The sequence below is a fragment of the Lytechinus pictus genome, chromosome 9 (genome assembly GCF_037042905.1).
Source record: "Lytechinus pictus isolate F3 Inbred chromosome 9, Lp3.0, whole genome shotgun sequence".
NCBI lineage: Eukaryota > Metazoa > Echinodermata > Echinoidea > Temnopleuroida > Toxopneustidae > Lytechinus > Lytechinus pictus.
Window position 1 is genome coordinate 16,348,222 of NC_087253.1, and position 20,290 is coordinate 16,368,511.

The 20,290-nt window shown below is 35.7% G+C and overlaps 1 protein-coding gene across 1 annotated transcript; it reads left to right on the plus strand.

Moving 5' to 3' along the window:
- Nucleotides 1-4,572: 4,572 nt before the first annotated feature.
- LOC135155422 (uncharacterized) lies at nucleotides 4,573-16,027 on the plus strand. The gene is made up of 5 exons (XM_064104364.1): nucleotides 4,573-4,594; nucleotides 10,840-10,932; nucleotides 12,332-12,360; nucleotides 14,007-14,192; nucleotides 15,980-16,027. Exons 1-5 carry the CDS (start codon nucleotides 4,573-4,575, stop codon nucleotides 16,025-16,027), a joined length of 378 nt encoding a protein of 125 aa, XP_063960434.1.
- The last annotated feature ends 4,263 nt before the right edge of the window (nucleotides 16,028-20,290 follow it).

The following is a 20,290-nucleotide window of genomic DNA, read 5'->3' on the forward strand; positions in this document are numbered from 1 at the left end:
CACCTTGTGTGATGGTATTTGTAAATTGAACCTGCTTTCTTCTCAGTAACTTGATAGCGAAACTTCTTGGCCTGAATCAAAGCATAGAGAAAACTAAAACAGTGACATGGGAAAGGTTAGGTTTTGTCTCTTAGAAGTGCTGAGTCGAACCGACCGGTCCAACGGTGCCCTGCACCATTCCAGTTTCTTGAAACCCTTGGGGACCGAATAAATTCAGAAATACATAAGAATATTCACAGAGTCAAAGAATTCGTAATTAATTGATTCCTAGAATTTTCAATGATCTTATCAACCAAGTGGGACCTAGAATTTCTGACATATTTCTGTATTAAATCAAATTCCTAAAATCACCAGCAGACACCTTTAAAAAAAGATTACTTGGGTCTAATTTGTAGGAATTCAAACAGTCATCTGCAATTCAATGTGCAGTACATCATTCAGGGATTAATTTTCCTGGTATTGCATCACAATTTGCTCCATATTTTTGAAAGACTTCTATGCGTAAAGTCTTTTGTATAGCATATTTTTACATGGGACTGTACTTGGTTAAGAGCTTTTCTCTTATAACCAAAAATGCTATTCAAATTTGTAAAGCAAAATTAGTCCCTGTCATTTGTGCTTATTTTTCTTGATTCTCACTTTATTCATGCCATTGGATTTTGCTATTAAAAAAATGGTAGATTGATCTTTCACTTGAAAACAATTATTGTTTTATTTTAACCTTTGACCGACATTTTTATGCTTTACATCTTTATCACCTCATATTTTTTTCAATTTGCCTGTGATATTTTCATCCCTTTTCACCTTTGCATGTTAGTTTTAGTTTCCTATTTTAACCTTAACATTGTAAAACTGATATTTTTTCGTTGCTTTTTCCAACTTGATGTGCTCATGTTTAAACTATGGTTGCTAATGCAGAATGCATTCAACTCTAGCCATGTTTTCTTTTCCTCTTTTTAATTTTCGATGTTATCTGAAACATTGTTCCCAAGTACATTTGTACCAATAATAATTAGCAGTTCTTTTATATTAGCACACATCACATTATGATGTGACATCTATCTCTTTGCATTTCCCCAAGGACTTGGATATTCTTACCTTTGATTTAGCCTGGCAGCCATTAGTTACAGTGCACAAACGTTGCAAGGAATCTATTCCTACCGCTCCTCGATTGAGATGTTCCTGTTGTATTTTTACAATCAAACACTGCTCTCATGGCCCCTACCGCAGCTGGCAATACCCTGAGGCTCTTTGAGCATTCAGAAAGTCCTCAATGAGGAGAACGGATTCAAGAACATAGAAAATGTATTGGCAAACGCCCTTCATGACAGAGCAACCAAGAAGTCTTTGTCGAAAATTGTTGAATCAAATCAGCAGTTTCGTCCTAGACTCTGAGCAAATGATTTTTGTCAGCTTCGAAACTTTGGAACAGAACTGCTGTTCCGTTCACCAATTTTCGACAGGCTTCCCAGCTGTTCTTTGTCATTCAGCAGGCATTTTCAATACATTTACTCTGTTCTTGTATCTGTCCTGCTGGAAGAACTTCCCTATTCATCTTTGATACCTTTCTCTTTATGGATTTTCCTTTTTGCTTGTGTACTGGGATAGGTGGTCTGACCAAAGCCAGGGTAATGTTATCAATTAGTGTCCTGGAGCACTGAACAGTCAAAATGCCTGATATTTCTGTAACCTGAAGGTCTTGATCATGCAGACGCCAGCGAGAGAGCAGTGACGCCGCAGTCACACCGGCAGAACCAATTCCAGACCGATCATATTTATTATGTTATTTTCAATAACATCACACTGATCAGTTGGGAGGCAGTTCTTTGGTGTGTCTGTTCCATCTAAAGGCCACAGCATACCTTACGACTGGTCCACGACCCGCTTTTCTACCAAATCGCATTCTGCTCATTTCCTGAAAATGTAAATGAAAAGGTTTATTTTATTTGAGGTTCAAATTAACTGAAATAATGGTAATATGATAATTTTGGATTATTGCAAGCCTTTATTTTGTAGTATAGGCCAAATTAGTTTAAAATCGTAGCCAAACTAATTTGGTTTTTACCTTGGGAGCTTTCGCCTTCTCGTTCCTACAGGCTGCTTCAGACGAGCGCTGACTCACCGGAGATTGGGTAGTATTCGCAGCGCGGAAGTCTTTGACCAGTCCGTGACCAAGTACATTCCATGAACAGAGACGCTAGACAATATCAATTTTCTACTATGTACATCCCATTCTCACGGACTTCCGCGATGCCGATACTACCCATCTACTGCGAGCCAGCACTATTCTGAAGATGCTTACAGAAACGAGTAGGCGAAACCTCACAAGGTAAAAAGAAATTGATTGTGAAAAGATGAAAACAAATTTTGAATTGATTTCTACCACTCAGATGAATCTCTTATTACTGATTACACAGTAAGATATTCCATGTCTCAATATCAAATTCTGCTACGTTTTATTCCAAAAGCGGGTCGCATATCAATCGTAAGGTGTTCGGTGGCCTTTCATGAAGTTTAAGAGGCACCCATCTGTACCGGCTGCACTTTGTTAGTGCCAACAGAACACTAACAGTAGGCCCAATCACATCTTTCAGATTGTGATGTCGAATGTTGTTTCAAGGTGAAAGAAACGCCTAACTGTGACGTCAGGCATTGCTGCAACATTACCAGTTGTAACAGGGCCTCTGTTAAAGCATTGCTAGTGCTAATAACATTTCTGTGCGGCCGGTAAGGGAAGAATCCTTCCAGCTTGACAAAGGGGAATGGAGAATTGCAATAGACTTTCAGGTAATTGCCTTGAAGGTAGAACTTTGCCTGGCTGGGGTGATGATACCTTTTAGCTTTTCATGAAACAAATGGTCACTGATATTCACTGACTGCTGTTATAAGCTGCTGAAATCCTTGCATCTGATTGGCTCTGAGCTTATGTTGAAAGTTCATATCACTAACCATTTGTTTCATGAAACACCCCCATATCTGATGTAAATGCCAGCTCTCTATATTTTTTCATACCCCAGGACCAGTGTAAATACCTTCTTGTATACCAATTTCTCAAATTCCTCATTAAAAGGTGAAGTTTACCTCGTCAAAAATTGGCTGTAAAAAAACGATAAAAAATATTGGTGAATTGTTTTTAGGAAATTCCATCAAATATTAAAAAAGTTATTTAAATTTTAAAGTTTTTCACTTGTGACGTCATAAACGAGCAGTTGCCCAAGTGTTTCATAATGTAAAATGCATACATTTCAATTGTTAATGGTTCATGATAAAAAAAAATTATTCTTTCAGATCAGGTGTGAAGTAATTTGACTGTTGATATAGTGAAGGTACAATAAAACCAATATTCATTTTTCTGAGAATATGACATTTCAATATGATTTTTTTTTTAAATACATGTATACATACATACATTTGGGTCCATGATGCAAGGGATGACATTACAGATGAAAAAAAGAATGAAATTCTGATAACTTGAATTTTTGATGGATTTTCCTCAAACCTTCACCAATATATTTTTCTGCTATTTTTACAATAGTTGTTTGTTAGTTTGAACTTCCCCTTGAACTCAATGGGCTATTTTACTCTTTCTGACCACCATTTTGATTGACTAAGGCGTTGGTAGCTTGTTTCTTGGAGAGATTTTTTTTTTTTTTTTTAATCAGACCATAATTTTTCTTTGCTTACAATATACTTGAGTCAATTTTACCTATATTTCAGACTCCTTCTATTCGATTGAATAATCGATCTTGATTCCTACCGATCCTTGTTCTACATTATCAGACTAAAACAAGCTGGCGCTACCGTATTACATTTGAAATATTATTTCAGACCTCTTAATCGATAGCCTACTGGTAATGGAGACATAGTGTTCTATTCTATTAGACCTAAACAACTTACATGAAGGACTAATATACCGAACTCTTTTTCGAACTCCTGTATTGACTATTAGATGAGGGCATTTCTAATTTCATATTGATTACTAATTAATTCCATCACTAGATTTCAACCATCAAGTACTCCCTTTGATTGACTGATCTATTTTTCCGGACTATTTTTGACCATTGTTGGGCATTGTTCCTTCAATATTTCTATATTTGAGTTCTGTCCTATGCCATCACACCTCAACAAGTAGATGTAGTTTTACCTTCTTTCTTTCGTTTAGATTTACTCGCCCTGTGTTCCAGACTCTTATTGAATTAACTTACATAATGAGCATCTCTCGAGATTAACTTCACCCTACCTTTTAATATAGCTGTATCCGACCTGTCTTTGAGGTTTCGGCTAATATTAGTTTCAGCTTTGATATCCGATTCAGACCTGAAAACTTCTCATTATAGACTTACATGAACTTTTTAAAAAATACACTATTTTTCAGATTACTTGCTGGAAAGATAAGATTTAGCCCTATTCTTTTTGAGTGTTGAGCTTGAATCTTGAATCAAATGATATTATGGGATGGATATTGTACTTATGATGCCAGGAGGTGTGATGTGTGATATCCATTTATATATGCATAGTTTTGTTTATAAATGTTTCTTTATCCCACAGTTGCTCTTGTAACACTTGTCCGCTATGGCTGTATGTCCAGACAAATGTAACATGGTTGTGTGATTTCTACCTGGCAATTGGCAAAGTTATTCATTTTTTTTTTCAATTTTTAATTATTTTAAATATTTTTTTTTCTCTAGTAATTGATTCTTTTCTTCCCATGTGTGTACAGGTGTAGTGAAAGCTGTTATCATCAGGTACCTGCAAACATGTGGTCTGTGTAAAATGTGAATTTCATTTTCGATTGCAAAATCAATTGCATTCCTGCTGTTTGTTGGATATATGCTGCTGATGAAATAAACAGTCTTTGTCATCTTTTATACAACAGATCCTCATGGAATATCCCATCCAATTTTCACATTGCTTTCGGTGCTGTCATGTTCACACTTAATGTATTTGGTAAACATGTTATTGTTCCATTAATCCCTCCTTTCAAATCTTTATCTCTAATATTCATCCTATATTTATTTGATTTCGATAGGCGATCATTCAATTTTGTATCTTTAGATGTGCATGTATTCCTCAATGAAATGATTGAATATTTTCTTTCTCTATTTGATTTAAACAGAAAGTTGATCATCACTATTAAAGACTGCAGCACATTTTATTTCACCATCCCTTTACAAAATATGTGAAATTCAATATCATCATGAATTTGTTTCCTTTTCTCCACTTTTATTAATAGATTTTGAAAGACAGAAAGAAATATTCAGTTGTTCATTTTCATTACATTTCAGTTTGAATAAATGTACATTAATTTCCATGTCATCTACTTTTCTTTTTAAAATGCTTTTTACAACTTATGACAGTTAATGTCATTTTTTTTCTACAACAAAATTAGAAATCAATATTTTTCCTTTCTGTGTTGTCTAAAAGCAGGTTATGAGAATGGAACACCGAAATGTACTATGAATTTCCTTGAATTCCTTCCACTAATTTAGTAGAGATGTGGATTTAGGCATTACACTCCTACATGGTTTGTAATATGAAGATTACCTGTAATAAATGTATCACCTTTTTCATATTTCTGATACAGAAATTCAGTCTAATGAATAGTAAAGTCTTATTTCATTTCTATTTTATTAAATTTATTGAGACAGACTTCAGAATTGCCGGATGTGCAAATGATTTCTATCGTCGTATACCTTTTTCATATTTCTGATACAGAAATTCAGTCTAATGAATAGTTAAGTTAGATTTTATTTCTATTTTTTTATTTTATTTATTGTGACAGACTTCAGAGTTGCTGGAAGTGCAAATGATTTTGATCGTCATATACCTTTTTCATATTTCTGATACAGAAATTCAGTCTAATGAATAGTTAAATTTGATTTATTTCTATTTTATTGAATTTATTGAGACAGACTTCAGAAATGCCGGATGTGCAAATGATTTCGATCGTCATATACCTTTTTCATATTTCTGATACAGAAATTCAGTCTAATGAATAGTTAAATTTGATTTGATTTCTATTTTTTTTTAATTTATTGAGACAGACTTCAGAGTTGCTGGAAGTGCAAATGATATCGATCATCATATACATGCAATAGCAAAACTTGCTTGACGACTGCTTTCGTAGTTTGGGGGGTTTTGCAGTGCAATTCATAATAATAGTCAGTGTCGGATCTGAGGTGGACTCAGACGACATGAGACAGATACAGAGAAAGTGACACCTACATGTGAGACAGAGACTTAGGCAGAAACACTTGTGTCTAGCCGAAACCAAGAGGAGAAACTACAAGACACCAATTACATTTTATTACGTTTATTCTTATTTCCTAACACTGACAGATATGGGGGGAGTGTTTTGGCCGCTGTGATAATGCTCTATATTTTCCAATATAACTGGTAATTTATCGCATTTTTTGTTATTGTTTGTTTATTTTCCCTGACAAAGAATAATCTATTTCAGTCATCATGATCCCCTTTTTGATAAGTATAGGACCTCTTTTAATGAAATAATTCTTTCTCATCGGATGAGCCAATTGATATTAATATCTGAATTGGTATACCTGTACTGAAGACATTTTATATGATAATTATCAGTATTTATTTCTTTATGCAGACAACGATGTCCTTGTTTTTTTTATGTAGATATAAGGAGGTAGTGGTATCCATGATAAGATTTCACCACAGGTCTTTTATTTCTTATTACTTTCTTTTTTTTTTTTCGTGTATTGCCTGATAGTAAAATAGAGTTCACTTTCCTGCCAGCAATTATTATCCTTTTGATAATATTAGGAGTGGGCTATAAATGGGTGATTTTTGGTTTTACTGTGGGAACAGTTTTTTTGTGTTCCTTTTACCTTATCTCAACATGAAATGACAATATTTTTTGTCTCGGGTCCGAGAAAAAAGTGTGCCGGGCCAAAATCCAAAATGGCCGCCACAACCCCCCAAAATCACAGTTTTGGCCACAACTTTTTTATTTGGTGGTCATTTTCTCTGGTTTTGGTGTCTATTTATATGTTTTTGGGGGCAGGCAATTTGTTTTTCCTATAATTAGTACTTTTAAACCATTATTTGTAGAGTTAAAAGGTAATTATACCTAAATTTTCCAATTTTTGTAACCTTTTTTCAGCCAAAAAGTGGGTTTTATCATCCTGGGGTTCTGGGATATTAGATGGTACGAGGTCAACAATAGCAAGCAGCTTCATGTAGCTATATTGCTTTTATTCCTCCACTTTGGGTTTTACGGATATTTGTGAAATATATCTTATCAAATAAAAGAAAATGTCATTTATCCATAGGGGCTATACGGTGTACAATGCACTGTACATACTACACTGCATATATCCATGCATTGACCACCATGGCATATGACGAGGCCTGTATATAAACTATAGTGTCATAGAAATGAGCTTCAAAGGTTTAGAATTAGATTGTGAATTTGATTCCTTGTCAGCTGATGTACATGGTGAAACCAGTAACGTAAATTAAACTTACATGTAAATATCACATACATGTACATGTATATATACGTACATCACATTTTTAGCCATATCTTCTTCATTTGGAGGCTTTTTTTAAAACCTGGTTCTGGTGTCTAACTGGCCTATATTTATGGGGTCAGGTAACTACTAGTATCATGGTAACGCTGATCAATAGCCAATCAGAATAAAGGATTGCATGCAAGTTACCATTAAGTTAAGATAACATAATGGTAAATTTTTATGCAACGGGGCCCAGAATAGCTACAGTGTAAATTACCTCTCTCCACCCCCTGAATTAGCATATTTGACAAAACATGTCCTCAATTTCTGAGACAAAACATATCTTCAATTTCTGAGGCATCTAATTCTAAACCTGAGAGCTCATTTCTATGACACTATAGTTTATACAAGCCTTGTTATCTGTCATGGTGGCCAATGCATTTATGCAGTGCAGTATGTATGTACAGTACATTGTACATGTGTATACTGTATAGCCCCAATGGATAATTGACATTTTTTTATTTAATAAGATATATTTCACAAATATCCGTAAAACCCAAAGTGGAGGAATAAAAGCAATATAGCTATATGAAGCTGCTTGCTATTGTTGACCTCGTACCATCTAATATCCCAGAACCCCAGGATGATAAAACCTACTTTTTGGCTGAAAAAAGGCTACAAAAATGGGAAAATTTAGGTATAATTACCTTTTAACTCCACAAATAATGGTTTAAAAGTACTAATTATAGGAAAAACAAATTGCCTGCCCCCAAAAACATATGAATAGACACCAAAACCAGAGAAATTGACCACCAAATAAATAAATTGTGGCCAAAACTGTGATTTTGGGGGGTTTTGGCGGCCATTTTGGATTTTGGCCCGGCACACTTTTTTCTCGGACCCGAGACAAAAAATATTGTCATTTCATGTTGAGATACATTACAAGGAATAAAAAAAAACTGTTGTCATATTGAAATTACAAAAAAAGTATTTTTGACCCATGTATAGCCCACTCCTAATAATATTAGAGCTTTATTTCAATCAGCTGGTTTTCATTGTCTTTTACTGTTGGGTCCACCATGTTTCTTTGTATGAATCGCTATAGGAAAGGACTTATCAGACATTTTATTTGACAAGTCCTGTTTTATCCGACAGTTACCATAGTAGCGCCTGTCAGCAATTCAGAATGAAGGGAAGTCGTCATATCTGACAACTTGTCGGACAAAAATGTTGATGAAACGCTCCCCAGGAGGTGGTTTTGGGGCATGCATATTATTATACAGCGATGTAGTTTTGATTGCTTGACCTCCCCACCCCCAGCAATTACAACTGTACAGTATGATGGTAACATTCATTGGCGGATCAAGGTAGGGGCACATCCGGCTCAGCCCCCCCCCCCCCCTTTGAGAGACACCAAAAATATATTTAGGGGAATATGTCATCCATTTGCAAGTAATTACCTTTTTTTTTTCCTTTTTTGTGCGTGTCAAATTTTTCCTGTACAAATATGACCCCCTCCCCCCTTCAGGAAAATCCTGGATCCGTCCCTGGTAACATTACCTACCTGACAGTTGAACCTATTGTTTTCATTAAAGTAATCACTAAAAGTAAATATAACTCTTATGACATTTAGTAGTAGTACAGAGATAGTGGTATGTTGGTATTTAGTTTTAGCAGCGATTCCATGACACTTGCTCCATGGGAAACTCACACAAAGCCAAATATAAACCCTTTAATACCTCAAAGCTAACCGTAATCCCGATTCTCACAGTGACTATCACGACCCTAATCCAATCCCATATCTTCAGAGAAGTCGGTGAAGGAGTAATTTGAAAAGGAGCAAATGTCTTGTTTGACTTAGAGAGATTGGTATACTCCAACTCTTGACAAACGTATCATTTGATGCAAAGAATGGTCCTCTCTCCTTTTTTCTCTCCTCACCCGACCTTGACGCTTGACCTGTTTATAGTTTCACTAACTACTGAATTTGGTGTATACTGTATTGGTTCACATGAAAACAACATCTGGGCCCCATCCAGTCTACCTGAATCGGCAAATTATCCCCATTTCTGCAGAATGCTCGGAACATTTCGTCTTTTCTGACCATGCTTGAACACTGGCAAATATTGCTGAGCTTTTAGAGCACCCTTTCAGATTGGTGCGTCGTTCATAACTTTACCAAAAGGTGCATGGAATTCCCTTAGACTAAAAATATTCTTGACTGCCTATCCCTCTTATTATTACTTGCATCTAAGAGTTTGACAGACACTTCACACTTCCTCAGAATTTTTTTCATACTTTTCAGTGGAGACTGTTGTAGTTTTTAAAATACATCTGCAGATAAGTTTTCAGAAGTCGAAGCATTTTTCTTGGACCAGGGGACCAAAGCACAAGTTCTAGTGATTGATTGTACAACTGATTTGTATGCTTGATTGCATAATGATCAATGTAACCAGGGTCCTGTAACACAAAGGGTTGCGATTAATCGTACGCTTGATTTTACGATTGATAATAAGATGTAGTCAGTGCAATGAGTCGTAGAAAAAATGTTCTATGATCATTGCTAAGCTTTGTGTTATGTGCCCAGGTATAAAAATAAGCCTTACAATCAAGCTCTAAACTTTGTCTTATGGCTCCAGAATATGCAAAGTGTGTGGCCGCTGAACCCTTGTATCTCAAAATTAAAGAATTTTTTGGGCAGCCCAGCAAAATGTTAACTATTTAGAAATATGGCAATGCTAGCATCCGTAAAGGAAAATGAAACCCAAAATCTAATACCACATTATATCATTGAAAAGTACAGGATAATCAAATTGAATCAATTCGTACCCCCAATCCGATTTCCCGATATGGATTACCACTTCTTCAAAGTTGGGCTTCTTCAGACTGTTCAAAGCCATTTTCGGGGGTTAGTTCAAAATTGTGACGTCCGCAACAAACTACATCTGAAATGTGTTTGTCTAGTATGGATTCTATTTTACCAATGATAAATCAAATATACACATTGAAGCTCATGAAAATATTGTTCCAAATGTGTTTGATATTCTATTAAAGTTTCAAAGTACAATTTGATAATTTTAATGATTAACTTTACATCCTTGTCTACATTTTCCAAATTGGCATACTAGCTATAATTTGCCAATTTGGAAATTTTATTAGCAATTTGGGCCATCATGATGGCAAAATCGCCCGTCGACCTTGTGTATTTCCTACGCTGGTCCCAAGTTATTCACCTGTATTTTTGTGGTGTTCCTTTCAACATTTTGTAAAAAAAAAGATAATCATCAATTTGCCAAGCTTACAAGAATCTGTAAATAATTTTCCTGTATTCTTTTCTCTTGTAATTCTTTTGAATCAGATGCCCCCGCGGAGCAAGTAGCCACATCAGATCCCAAAGTTTCTGAGCCGACGGAACCGGAGCCAGCAAAAGAACAAACTCCAGAAACTAAGGGTTAGTATAACCAGTGGCGGATCCAGGGGGAGGGGCACATTCAGCATATGCCCCCCCTTCCCTTTTGAGAGGCCCAAAAAATATTTTGTAGTGGAATATATCATGCATAGGCATGAGGCTTTTTTTTTCATGGAACAAAAAAAATGACATCGATTTGGTAGTGAAGCCACCCCCCCCCCCTTTGGGTTATCAAAATTTTCCTGTACAAAGTGCCCCCCCCCCCGGAAAGTCCTGGATCCTTCTTTAAGTATAATCATTCCTTTCCAGAGCTTTCCATATCTAATTCAAAGTCCGTTGACTTTCTTGGGGAGTGGAATATTATTTGCCGGCTCCAGACTTTTAAAAAGCATTTGGAATACCTGTAACTGAGACATCTTTGGGGGAAAGCAAACTTGGTGTACCAGTGAGAAGAGATACTTTTACCTCTCATAGGTGTCTTTAATTGATTCCATGATATTTGCTCTGGCGACAATTGCTCTGCTCTAAATTCCAAACACTTATCGCATGACCAACTTCGACCCTGGGTTTAACACTATACCCTTAACCCTAAACCTTTCATAAAAACCCTATTGCAACCCTACGTCTTATACATAACCCTAAATAGACAGGGCTATTTCGACGCCTAAGAAGACTGGGGGGGCTGATTCAGCCTCCCCTTATGATCTCGGCCGTCGATCGCGTGATCGCGATAAAAATTGGCATGCGCATTACCCATGGCATTATCTACAAAACTACTGTATAATATTAAATTCTGCGAAAAATCATAAGTTTGCTCTAATTAATAAAACAATGCCCCTAAAATGCTAATTTTTGTTTCACATACTCTAGATAGGCATCTGATCATATTTATTTTCAAAAGTTTCAAAAAAACATTAATTTTTTTATGTATTCTATTGTTTTCTAAATTTCTTATGTATTTCTTTGTTTTTCAACTTTTTGTTTTTTCAATGGAAATTGTCAGGGACTTAATTTTGACCATAAACAAGTTAGAATTAATTGATTTTAAGCAGTAAAAGGAAAAATAATGATACATTTATGAATTTTGGCTAAAAACACTACTTGCATTGGATTTGTACACAAATTCACGTTTTTTAGTAATTTTTGGTCTGAATGCACTTACGTAATGTTGTGTAATTTCGGAACCGCGTACCCGGGGGTCACAATTTTGGTCTCAAAAGTTGCGCGAGACTTGAAAGTAAAAAGTCAGCGAGCGACGCGGTCAAAAAATTTTGAGCGGCGGATTTATCGCGAAAAAAAATTTCGAGGGGGGGCTAAATCAGCCCCCCCCCCAGTCTTCTTAGGGTTAAGCCCGAAGCAATTGTCGCATGACCAAATTATGTCATGGAACTCCTTAATTCACCATACTAATTTGTTTATCATTTTGTTCTTCCCTTTTCAGAAGCTGCAGCAGTCCCAGAACCCTCTCAGGTATGTTTCCTCTAAACTTCTCTCAGGGCTCTGTCTTACAAGCGGTTACGATTGATCCGATCAACCTAAACTATGAAAAGCCAGCAACGTCAACATCTAAAATGCATGTTTGTTCAAAATATTTTCTAGAGATATGATGTGCATTGCAATGATACATTCATTGTTTTCTTAAAAATTCAGTGTGCTTCTCTTTTTTATAAAGGGCATCGTGCAAATTTCCTGGAGGAAATAATTATGGCATTGTTGGATTTCCATAGAGTTTTGGTCGATCGGATCAGTCATAACTCTTCGTAAGATGGGGCCGTGATCTGCCAATAAGGGATTTTATCCTATTTAGTGAGTTTTCTAAGGGGTTATAACAGAAATATGATTTTTTTTCCCATAAAAATGGGGTTTTCAAAACTTGTAAGAGTGATATTTGGTATGGTGTTTTTTCTTCAAAATTTGAAAGAAAAAATAAGATTTCAAGCCTGAAAAAAAGAAAGAAAGAAATATAAAAAGAAATAAAGAATAGGAATGTTTTCACAACTAAGATTGGCAGGTCTGCTCTTTGTACCTAAATATTAAATTATGCTAATTCTAAAGGTAATTGTTTACTCTGTAGAATCTAGAATGTAATTTTTAGGATATAAAGCAAAGCGAAATGGATGTTACCCAGCAGCTACAATGTGGTCGATTGGTGTCTTTTACTTTAGAAAATGTATTGTACCGCAATAATTTTGCGGCACCTCTGCAACAAATGAACAATAATGACATTGATGGGTCAACCGCTATTGAAACTAGGGCATGCAGGTGCCAAAAATGGACCGTAAAACTTAAAATTTTCTTTATGATTTTGCAACATGTATATTGTTCACTTTTAGCAGATTACTTCCTGCTGTTCAATTATGCATAGTATATCCTTCAAAGGAGAGTTATGTGTTATCGTTATGTACATCAGCATCCTCTTCATGTTGGCAGTATGTCACTGAAAACGGGAAGAATATTAGGAAAGCATTGATATATTAATATTTAGGGAATATTGGATGGCTTTGAGTGGGATGCGTAGAAATATTGTACGAGTTGAAGAACAATATTGGATGAGTCAGAGACGAATCCAATATTGTTCTTCAGCGAGTAACAGTATTTCTAAGCATTCCACGAAAATTGGTCGTCCAATATTCTTATTTAGATACCCCCACAAAGCTTAACATAAATTGATAAAGCAAAAACATCGTTTTTATTCACCATTTTATGTCAGTCCTGTAAAACTTGAGCATGGCGTGTGAGTGTTATCATTTTATTTTAAAGAAATCTCTGTAAAGATGCACTAGCTTATAGTGCATAGTGCAAGCGCATTCAATTGACGCAATCTCGCTCCTTTGCTACACATCCTGGCAACTAATATACAATGCAATTTCATTGTGACGTAACAATAGCTTCATACCCACAATCATTTATTAACCAATGATAATCTTGCAGGTGGGGTAAAATATTCATTTCATCCAATATGGAAAATATTGGGACGGTTTTCATAGGCATACACATTTAAAATCAGTTTTAATATTTTGTCTCTTTGAAACAACCTCGCAAGACGTGAAGAAATATCTGCGCCTCTAAAACTCTACATCTGAATAATAATTTAAATGTTTTTCACCATGACGTAGGAACCTTGTGAAAAAGCTGTTACACCTCCAGTGGTCCCCAGCGAACCAGCTGTAGCACCGCCAGTGGTTTGCGTCACACCGCCTGAACCAGAACCAGCAGTGCAACCAGTCAAACCTCCAGCACCAGAAGTCAACCAAAGCAATGGCACCCCCAACGGTACCAACGGAGAAGATGCGCCCTCACAGGTAAGAAATGCAGGAATGATATTCTCCCGATTTAAATCGGTATTCTGATTTTTTGAATATTTTTAATTTCTGTTTTTTCTGTGTTTTTTTTTTTTACGTGAAATCCTTTGCCCAAGAACATTCTCATGCTGTTTTTTAATGCTTTTTTAAGTCAGATGATAAAGCTATCATGCAGACTCACCTTGAAAGATCACTTTCATTTGTTTACTATGCAAGAGCTTGTAACCCCGACCGGGGCGCCTTGGACTTTGGTGGTGACTTAGCCACCCTTGGCTATTTTTCAGATTTTTTTTTTTCAGAGGGGAATGTCATGCCTGGATATGGTGTTATCATCCCATAAAGTGACCTATCATTCATCACTGGAAGATCCTTTTTGCTTTACAAAATCTAACAACATTCACCAACTTAGTACATTGCTTTTGAGAAGTTGAGGCTTAAAGTGTGCTGGTCTATTCAAAAGCTCACTGACTCTCCATTTATAGCTCAAAGTTGGCTGATAGCAGACTATAACTAAAAAAAGGGAGAACTTTTGTGAAGGAGGGCACCAAAGGGCACCAAATTAATCCCAATTTTGAAAGCCTGACTTATATTAAGCGCATCCTGTTCATTGTTCTTGACAGGTATCAATGCAAGACCCTAATCTGTTTTGAAAGCACATGAGATCAAAGTGAAGCGAATACATGTATCCTCTTCAAGACCTAAACTACTTGCATAGTTACCAGATTCTTATTAGGATGTAACATTTTATCTTGTGGTCTTGTGACATGTGCCCACTAAAAATGGACTGCTTCCCTTTGCTGCAGTCAAGATATTTGCCAAAAAAAATGAAGAAAAAAAAACATACATCTGGCTCAGTCTTACAAAGAGTTACGATTGATCCAATCAATCATAACTATGGAAATCCATCGGTGTCATAATTTTTTCTACAGGAAATTTGCAAAATATCCTTTTGAAAACATTTGAAAACATAGATCACCAAATTGTCAAGAAATCAATTAATTTATGGATATGCATTCATATCTAGAATTTTTTTTTTTAAACATGCATTTTATATGTTGATTTTGCTGGCTTTCCATAGTTGCAATTGATCGGATCAATCACAACTCTTTGTAAGACGGGCCCCAGTAGAAGAGTGCAGTATTAGATGAAGCAGCTAAGGAATAGCTCGAAGACTAGTATAATATTTATAGGGCTATGGCAGGAATTTCACAGGGTGATAGAGCCCCTTGGAATTCTTGGGAGTATTCATGAAAAAAATACCATCTGTGATTTTCATCTGACTGTTTGTTATAAGCTACTGATATTCTTCCTTCTGATTGGCTCAGAGCAAGAATGTTGGTGAAAAACCTGGATTATTGGTTTCATGAAATGCTCCCAAGTGGAGCACTTCATCAATATTTGTCATTTCCAAAACTATGGAATAGCCTGCCAATTGATATAAGAAGCTCTCCATCCTTGACTCTCTTCAAATCAAAATGAAAACTCTTTAGTTAAGAAAATTTGCTGTGTACACATAAAGTAACAAGAGCTCTGAACAAGCGCAGCTGAATATATCCATATAAAAGCTGTGCTATACAAATTAATGTTTATTTCAAAAGTTTTCAGATCTGACAGCCTTCCTTGGATTTGATTGGCCACAAGCACAGGTATCTTGCCATTACTATGGTAACTGTCAGATATAATTGTCTTGGTGGGATAGAATACCGTATATGACGAACCGTTGAAATTGTGGAATGTTCCTTTCATTACTGTTTGATTAATTCCTTTTTATTATTTTTTTTTCCCAGGTCGATGGTGTGCAGTCTTCGCCACCAATCAGTGTCGGGTCAAATTGAGGTCATGTCTGTCTCCCCCTTATCGGCCAATCACCTTTACACTTCTAGTCACATGATATCTATTTTGAATCCTGACAAGGTATTAGCACGGATTAAGCAGTAAGAATTGGCTCTTACTTGAACTCTCGGATGTAAATTTGGTTACGGTGGTATATCTAGTCAGATCGAGTGAGTGCTGGAAATTAGAAATGATTCTCAATCAAAAATGTGCTAATGAATTCCCTAATAAAGACTGTTGAACATTCTATCGTGTGAGGTACAGATGAGACGAGAGATCCTATAGAGAAACGCTAGATGACGGTATCAGTTTTAGACTTGTAAAATTTGTTTAGAGATGTATTGTGTTAAAGGTGGACAATGAAGAGAGTAACGGGATTCTTTTAAATGTATCATTGTATATAGTTATATTAAACCTTTTAAATGTTGATTTCTGATTGGTGTTTTGTGAGATAATGTAGATAAAGGTCATGTGCACGAAATGATAGCGTATGAGGAGTAGTGTAGCTTTGAAGAGAAAAACAAGGAATGAAGCCAAGGCAAATGTAAATCACATCAACCCATGTTTATTCTACTTTTTTGTAAATAAAAATGAAAGGAAACTATAATACTTTGATAAGATTCTGTGGGTTGGGAGGACAATCAGGAATTTTTAGAAAAGATGATATAGCTTTTTAATATCAATACCCAGATTTTAAAGAAACATCTTCGGAGAGAGAGAAAAAGAATCACTTTTATAAACATCAAATGTTGTATATGTCTGTCTAGAAAATACAAAGTTTGCTTTTTTAATGCTTTCTGTTGACTGTCCCTTTTTGTTTATTTGTATTTTCAGACTATTAATCATTTCATGAAATGTTTAAATCAAAAGGAGATCAGGTCACATAGCTTTTGTACACAGATTGTGAAGCTGATATCGTTATTCGTACTTCATGCTTTTTAACTGCCATTTTTGGATTTTAGATGTTAATTAATATCCGAGAAGGGTTACCAGTTCTATACTTTGTTGAATTTGAAGACAATTTTTTTTTTTAATAACCAGAAGGATACAGTGAATCTCTTTGAAATTGGAGCTTATAGAAAAAAATTGTTCCAACACAATGCATTGGATGGTGGATACCCAAAATGGTTCTTTGTGTTTTAAAAATCTTTGACACATCATCAAAGAAATTCTTTCAAACAGTATTTGATGCAAGGCAATGGGATTTTCCAAGGATTCAATTTTTAAAGAATTAACTTATTTATGCATTTGTCGTCACCCTAATGCGGGTCATTTATGTTATTCCCTTTTTTTCTTGCATGAATGTACTTCCTAAAGTGAAAGTATGATTCTTAGTCTGCTTTTATCGCTATTTTCGTGTTGTGTTTTTCGCAATTGAATTTTTATTTGCCTAATATAATTCCAATCTTTTCATTTTATATTTAATGATTTTGTTGTTAATTGATTAAGATATTCATAAACAAAAGCAGTGTATTTTCCATATATAGAGAGGAGTGGGATGCAATTGTGTGTGTGTGAGAGGATGAGAAAGATGAAATAGCGAAAGAGTAATGATTTTGATGCTGATGATGATGATACTGGTACAAGAATGTAGTTCTTTGTTCGAGAAACTTCTCTGTAATCCCTTACACCTGTCTCATGCGATGCGGTCCGAATATGACATATTTTTGGTAATCAATCTCTATAGAATTAAATTCAAGCCCTTTGCCAAATCACCTATATGTATGCCTAATTTAGGGTTCTCATCAGCAGTACGGATACCTGATGAATGTGGTATACCCGGGGACTTTAAAAGCTCCTGTGTAATTCAAATTACTGTAACATGGAATTGTGATATCACCGTTCGAAATATGTGCATCTAAATTACATGAACTCGTAATTGTAACAGCCTGTTGTGTGATTTTAGGTAACCCAATTCGAATGCCAGAATAAAGGCCACATCAATGTCAGTCATAGTCAGTTACATGGTTGATGTTACGTTTTATAAGATTATTTCTAATCGTGTCACAAATGTTCACGAGGCAGGCTTGAGATTCCTTTTCTTTCACAGGTTGATTTTTTAGTTGCAACTACCAAAGCTATTTTTAAAATTTGTTTAAGTGCTATTGTACTCCCTTATTTTATAGAAATCCTCTGATCTTCATACACTGTACACTGTCCTCTTCTGGGAAAAGAAGAAAAAATCTACTTTTGAGGCACTTTTTTAGCTTCACTGTACAGTTTAAAACTATAGAGGGCACTACAAACATGAAGTTTACCTTTGTGGTTTAATCAAATATCGTCTACACATACACGAGGGGTATATGTATAAAATATGGGAAAGGATGATATCAGCACAAGTCTATTGCCTTTATACATATCCGGTGCATGCAATGTGCATTTCTATCCTTCATACGCAAAATGGCATAAGTCATATTGACATTTTTTTATAAAACGGGCCACATGTGTCTGTTAGCAATTATATACCATGACTTTATTGGCTGATATTAGAGGAACAAAGTTTCCGTGCATGAGAGTTCTTAAAGCTAGATGAACAACACACAAAGGGGGATTGCTTCAAACTTGACAATTGATTGCGAATTTCAGTTGTTAAATTGCAAATGATAGATCGATTTTAACTTTAACAAGTCATTCATACTCTGCTGCGAGAAGCATCCAAAATTATGATTAATCATATATTATTTAAGACTTGTGATAGATTCCACAGCCTAAAATTAGCTTGCAACTGATTATAAGTTTCCTGCTATGCTCCTAAGTTCACGTCAAATTTTAAGAATAGAACAAATTGTACCTTTTTGATGTAAATTTTTTTTTCTTCAAAACTACAGTAAATGCTTTCTGCCGATCAATGTAAATTTCTCCCAACTCTTGGTTTTGATTTTACAGTGTGTTTTTAACGACTGTCTTTGAGTTGATTTTGATTCTGTATATATTAGAAACAGTATAACTTGGGATTTTCGCTTTAATTGATCATACAGTATGTGACAATCAGTGCTGTCTTTTTGTTCGTTAGTTGATGGGTTAATATTAAGGAGCTGTTATTTTGTGTGATGGATGCTTCTGTGCCATTGGGCGTTCCGCTGTTTCCGTCCTGCAAATAAATTGATTTTTTAGGACTGGACGTACTCATTGAGTTGACGCACTGAACGGGTATACCATGGCCAGTTTTAATTGCAGTCATGTTTCCCCTTTCGGTACAACGCTGATGGGCTTATTTCCAGTTCGTCTAATGCCAATTCGTCCAATCGCCAACTCGTCTACTATCATTTGGTCTACCATCAGTTCGTCCACTCACCACATGGTCTACTTTCATTTAGTCTAATGCCATTCCGTCTAATAACCAGTTGGTCCAATAGCCATTTAGTCCATATACCATGTGGTCTAATTTAACTTAAGTGTTATTTGTGCAAAATGAATGAAAAGAAAATGGGTATTAGGCCAACTGGTTATTAGACGAAATGGTAATAGACGAACTGGTGATCAGAAGAAGTGATGATTGGACCAAATGGTTGTTAGACGAAATGTTGATGGACGGAATGGCATTAGCCTAAATGAAAGTAGACCATGTGGTGAGTGGACGAGTTTGCAGTGGACGAATTGGCAATTTACCCGCTGATGCACCCGTAAACAGTAGTATAAACTGGATTATGATCAAAAGTTGATGTATGTGGTTCATTAGTCAATTTGTCAACTAAGCATCCATCATGCAAGATTAAGGCTCCCTAGTGTACTACAAACTATGACACATTTTTTATGCTATTTATATCCCATGCTCGGATTTCTTATAACTTAATTCAGTGCAAGATGTACATTGCGATAGAATATAACGCCAACCTTCTCTTATGATATGCAGACTTGTAACAACCGTGTATGTCAACGGCGAGCATTTCACAAAAAGTTTTGTCTGTGATTTTTACTGGCAGATGTTAGAAGCTACTGTAAATCCTTGCATCTGATTGGCTGAGAACAAAGTAGTCATCAGTGACAAAACGTTTCGTGAAACTCCCCGGATGTAAATCTCCGTTAATGTCCGCTTACCGTGTAACTGTGAATCGAATGCAAAATAGATCTGTACATAGCCCTTTTTTATGCATCTATTTCCTTTTCAAAAAATGTACAACATAATTGGTTCGGGTTTGCCTAATATCTATAATCGGCACAATAAAAAATTGAAAAGTTTATGTTCGTAGATGCTGATCAAAGTTTTGTTTCTCTCGTGTAATTAAGCACATCTGACTCCAAATATACATGGTGCAGTGTATGTG

Bases quoted from the DNA above. Each gene is read 5' to 3' on its own strand.
- LOC135155422 (XM_064104364.1), top strand. From the start codon at position 4,573: ATGGCTGTATGTCCAGACAAAT. The intron at 12,361-14,006 runs GTATGTTTCCTC...ACCATGACGTAG, and splicing joins CAGTCCCAGAACCCTCTCAG to GAACCTTGTGAAAAAGCTGT. The intron at 14,193-15,979 runs GTAAGAAATGCA...TTTTTTTCCCAG, and splicing joins GAGAAGATGCGCCCTCACAG to GTCGATGGTGTGCAGTCTTC.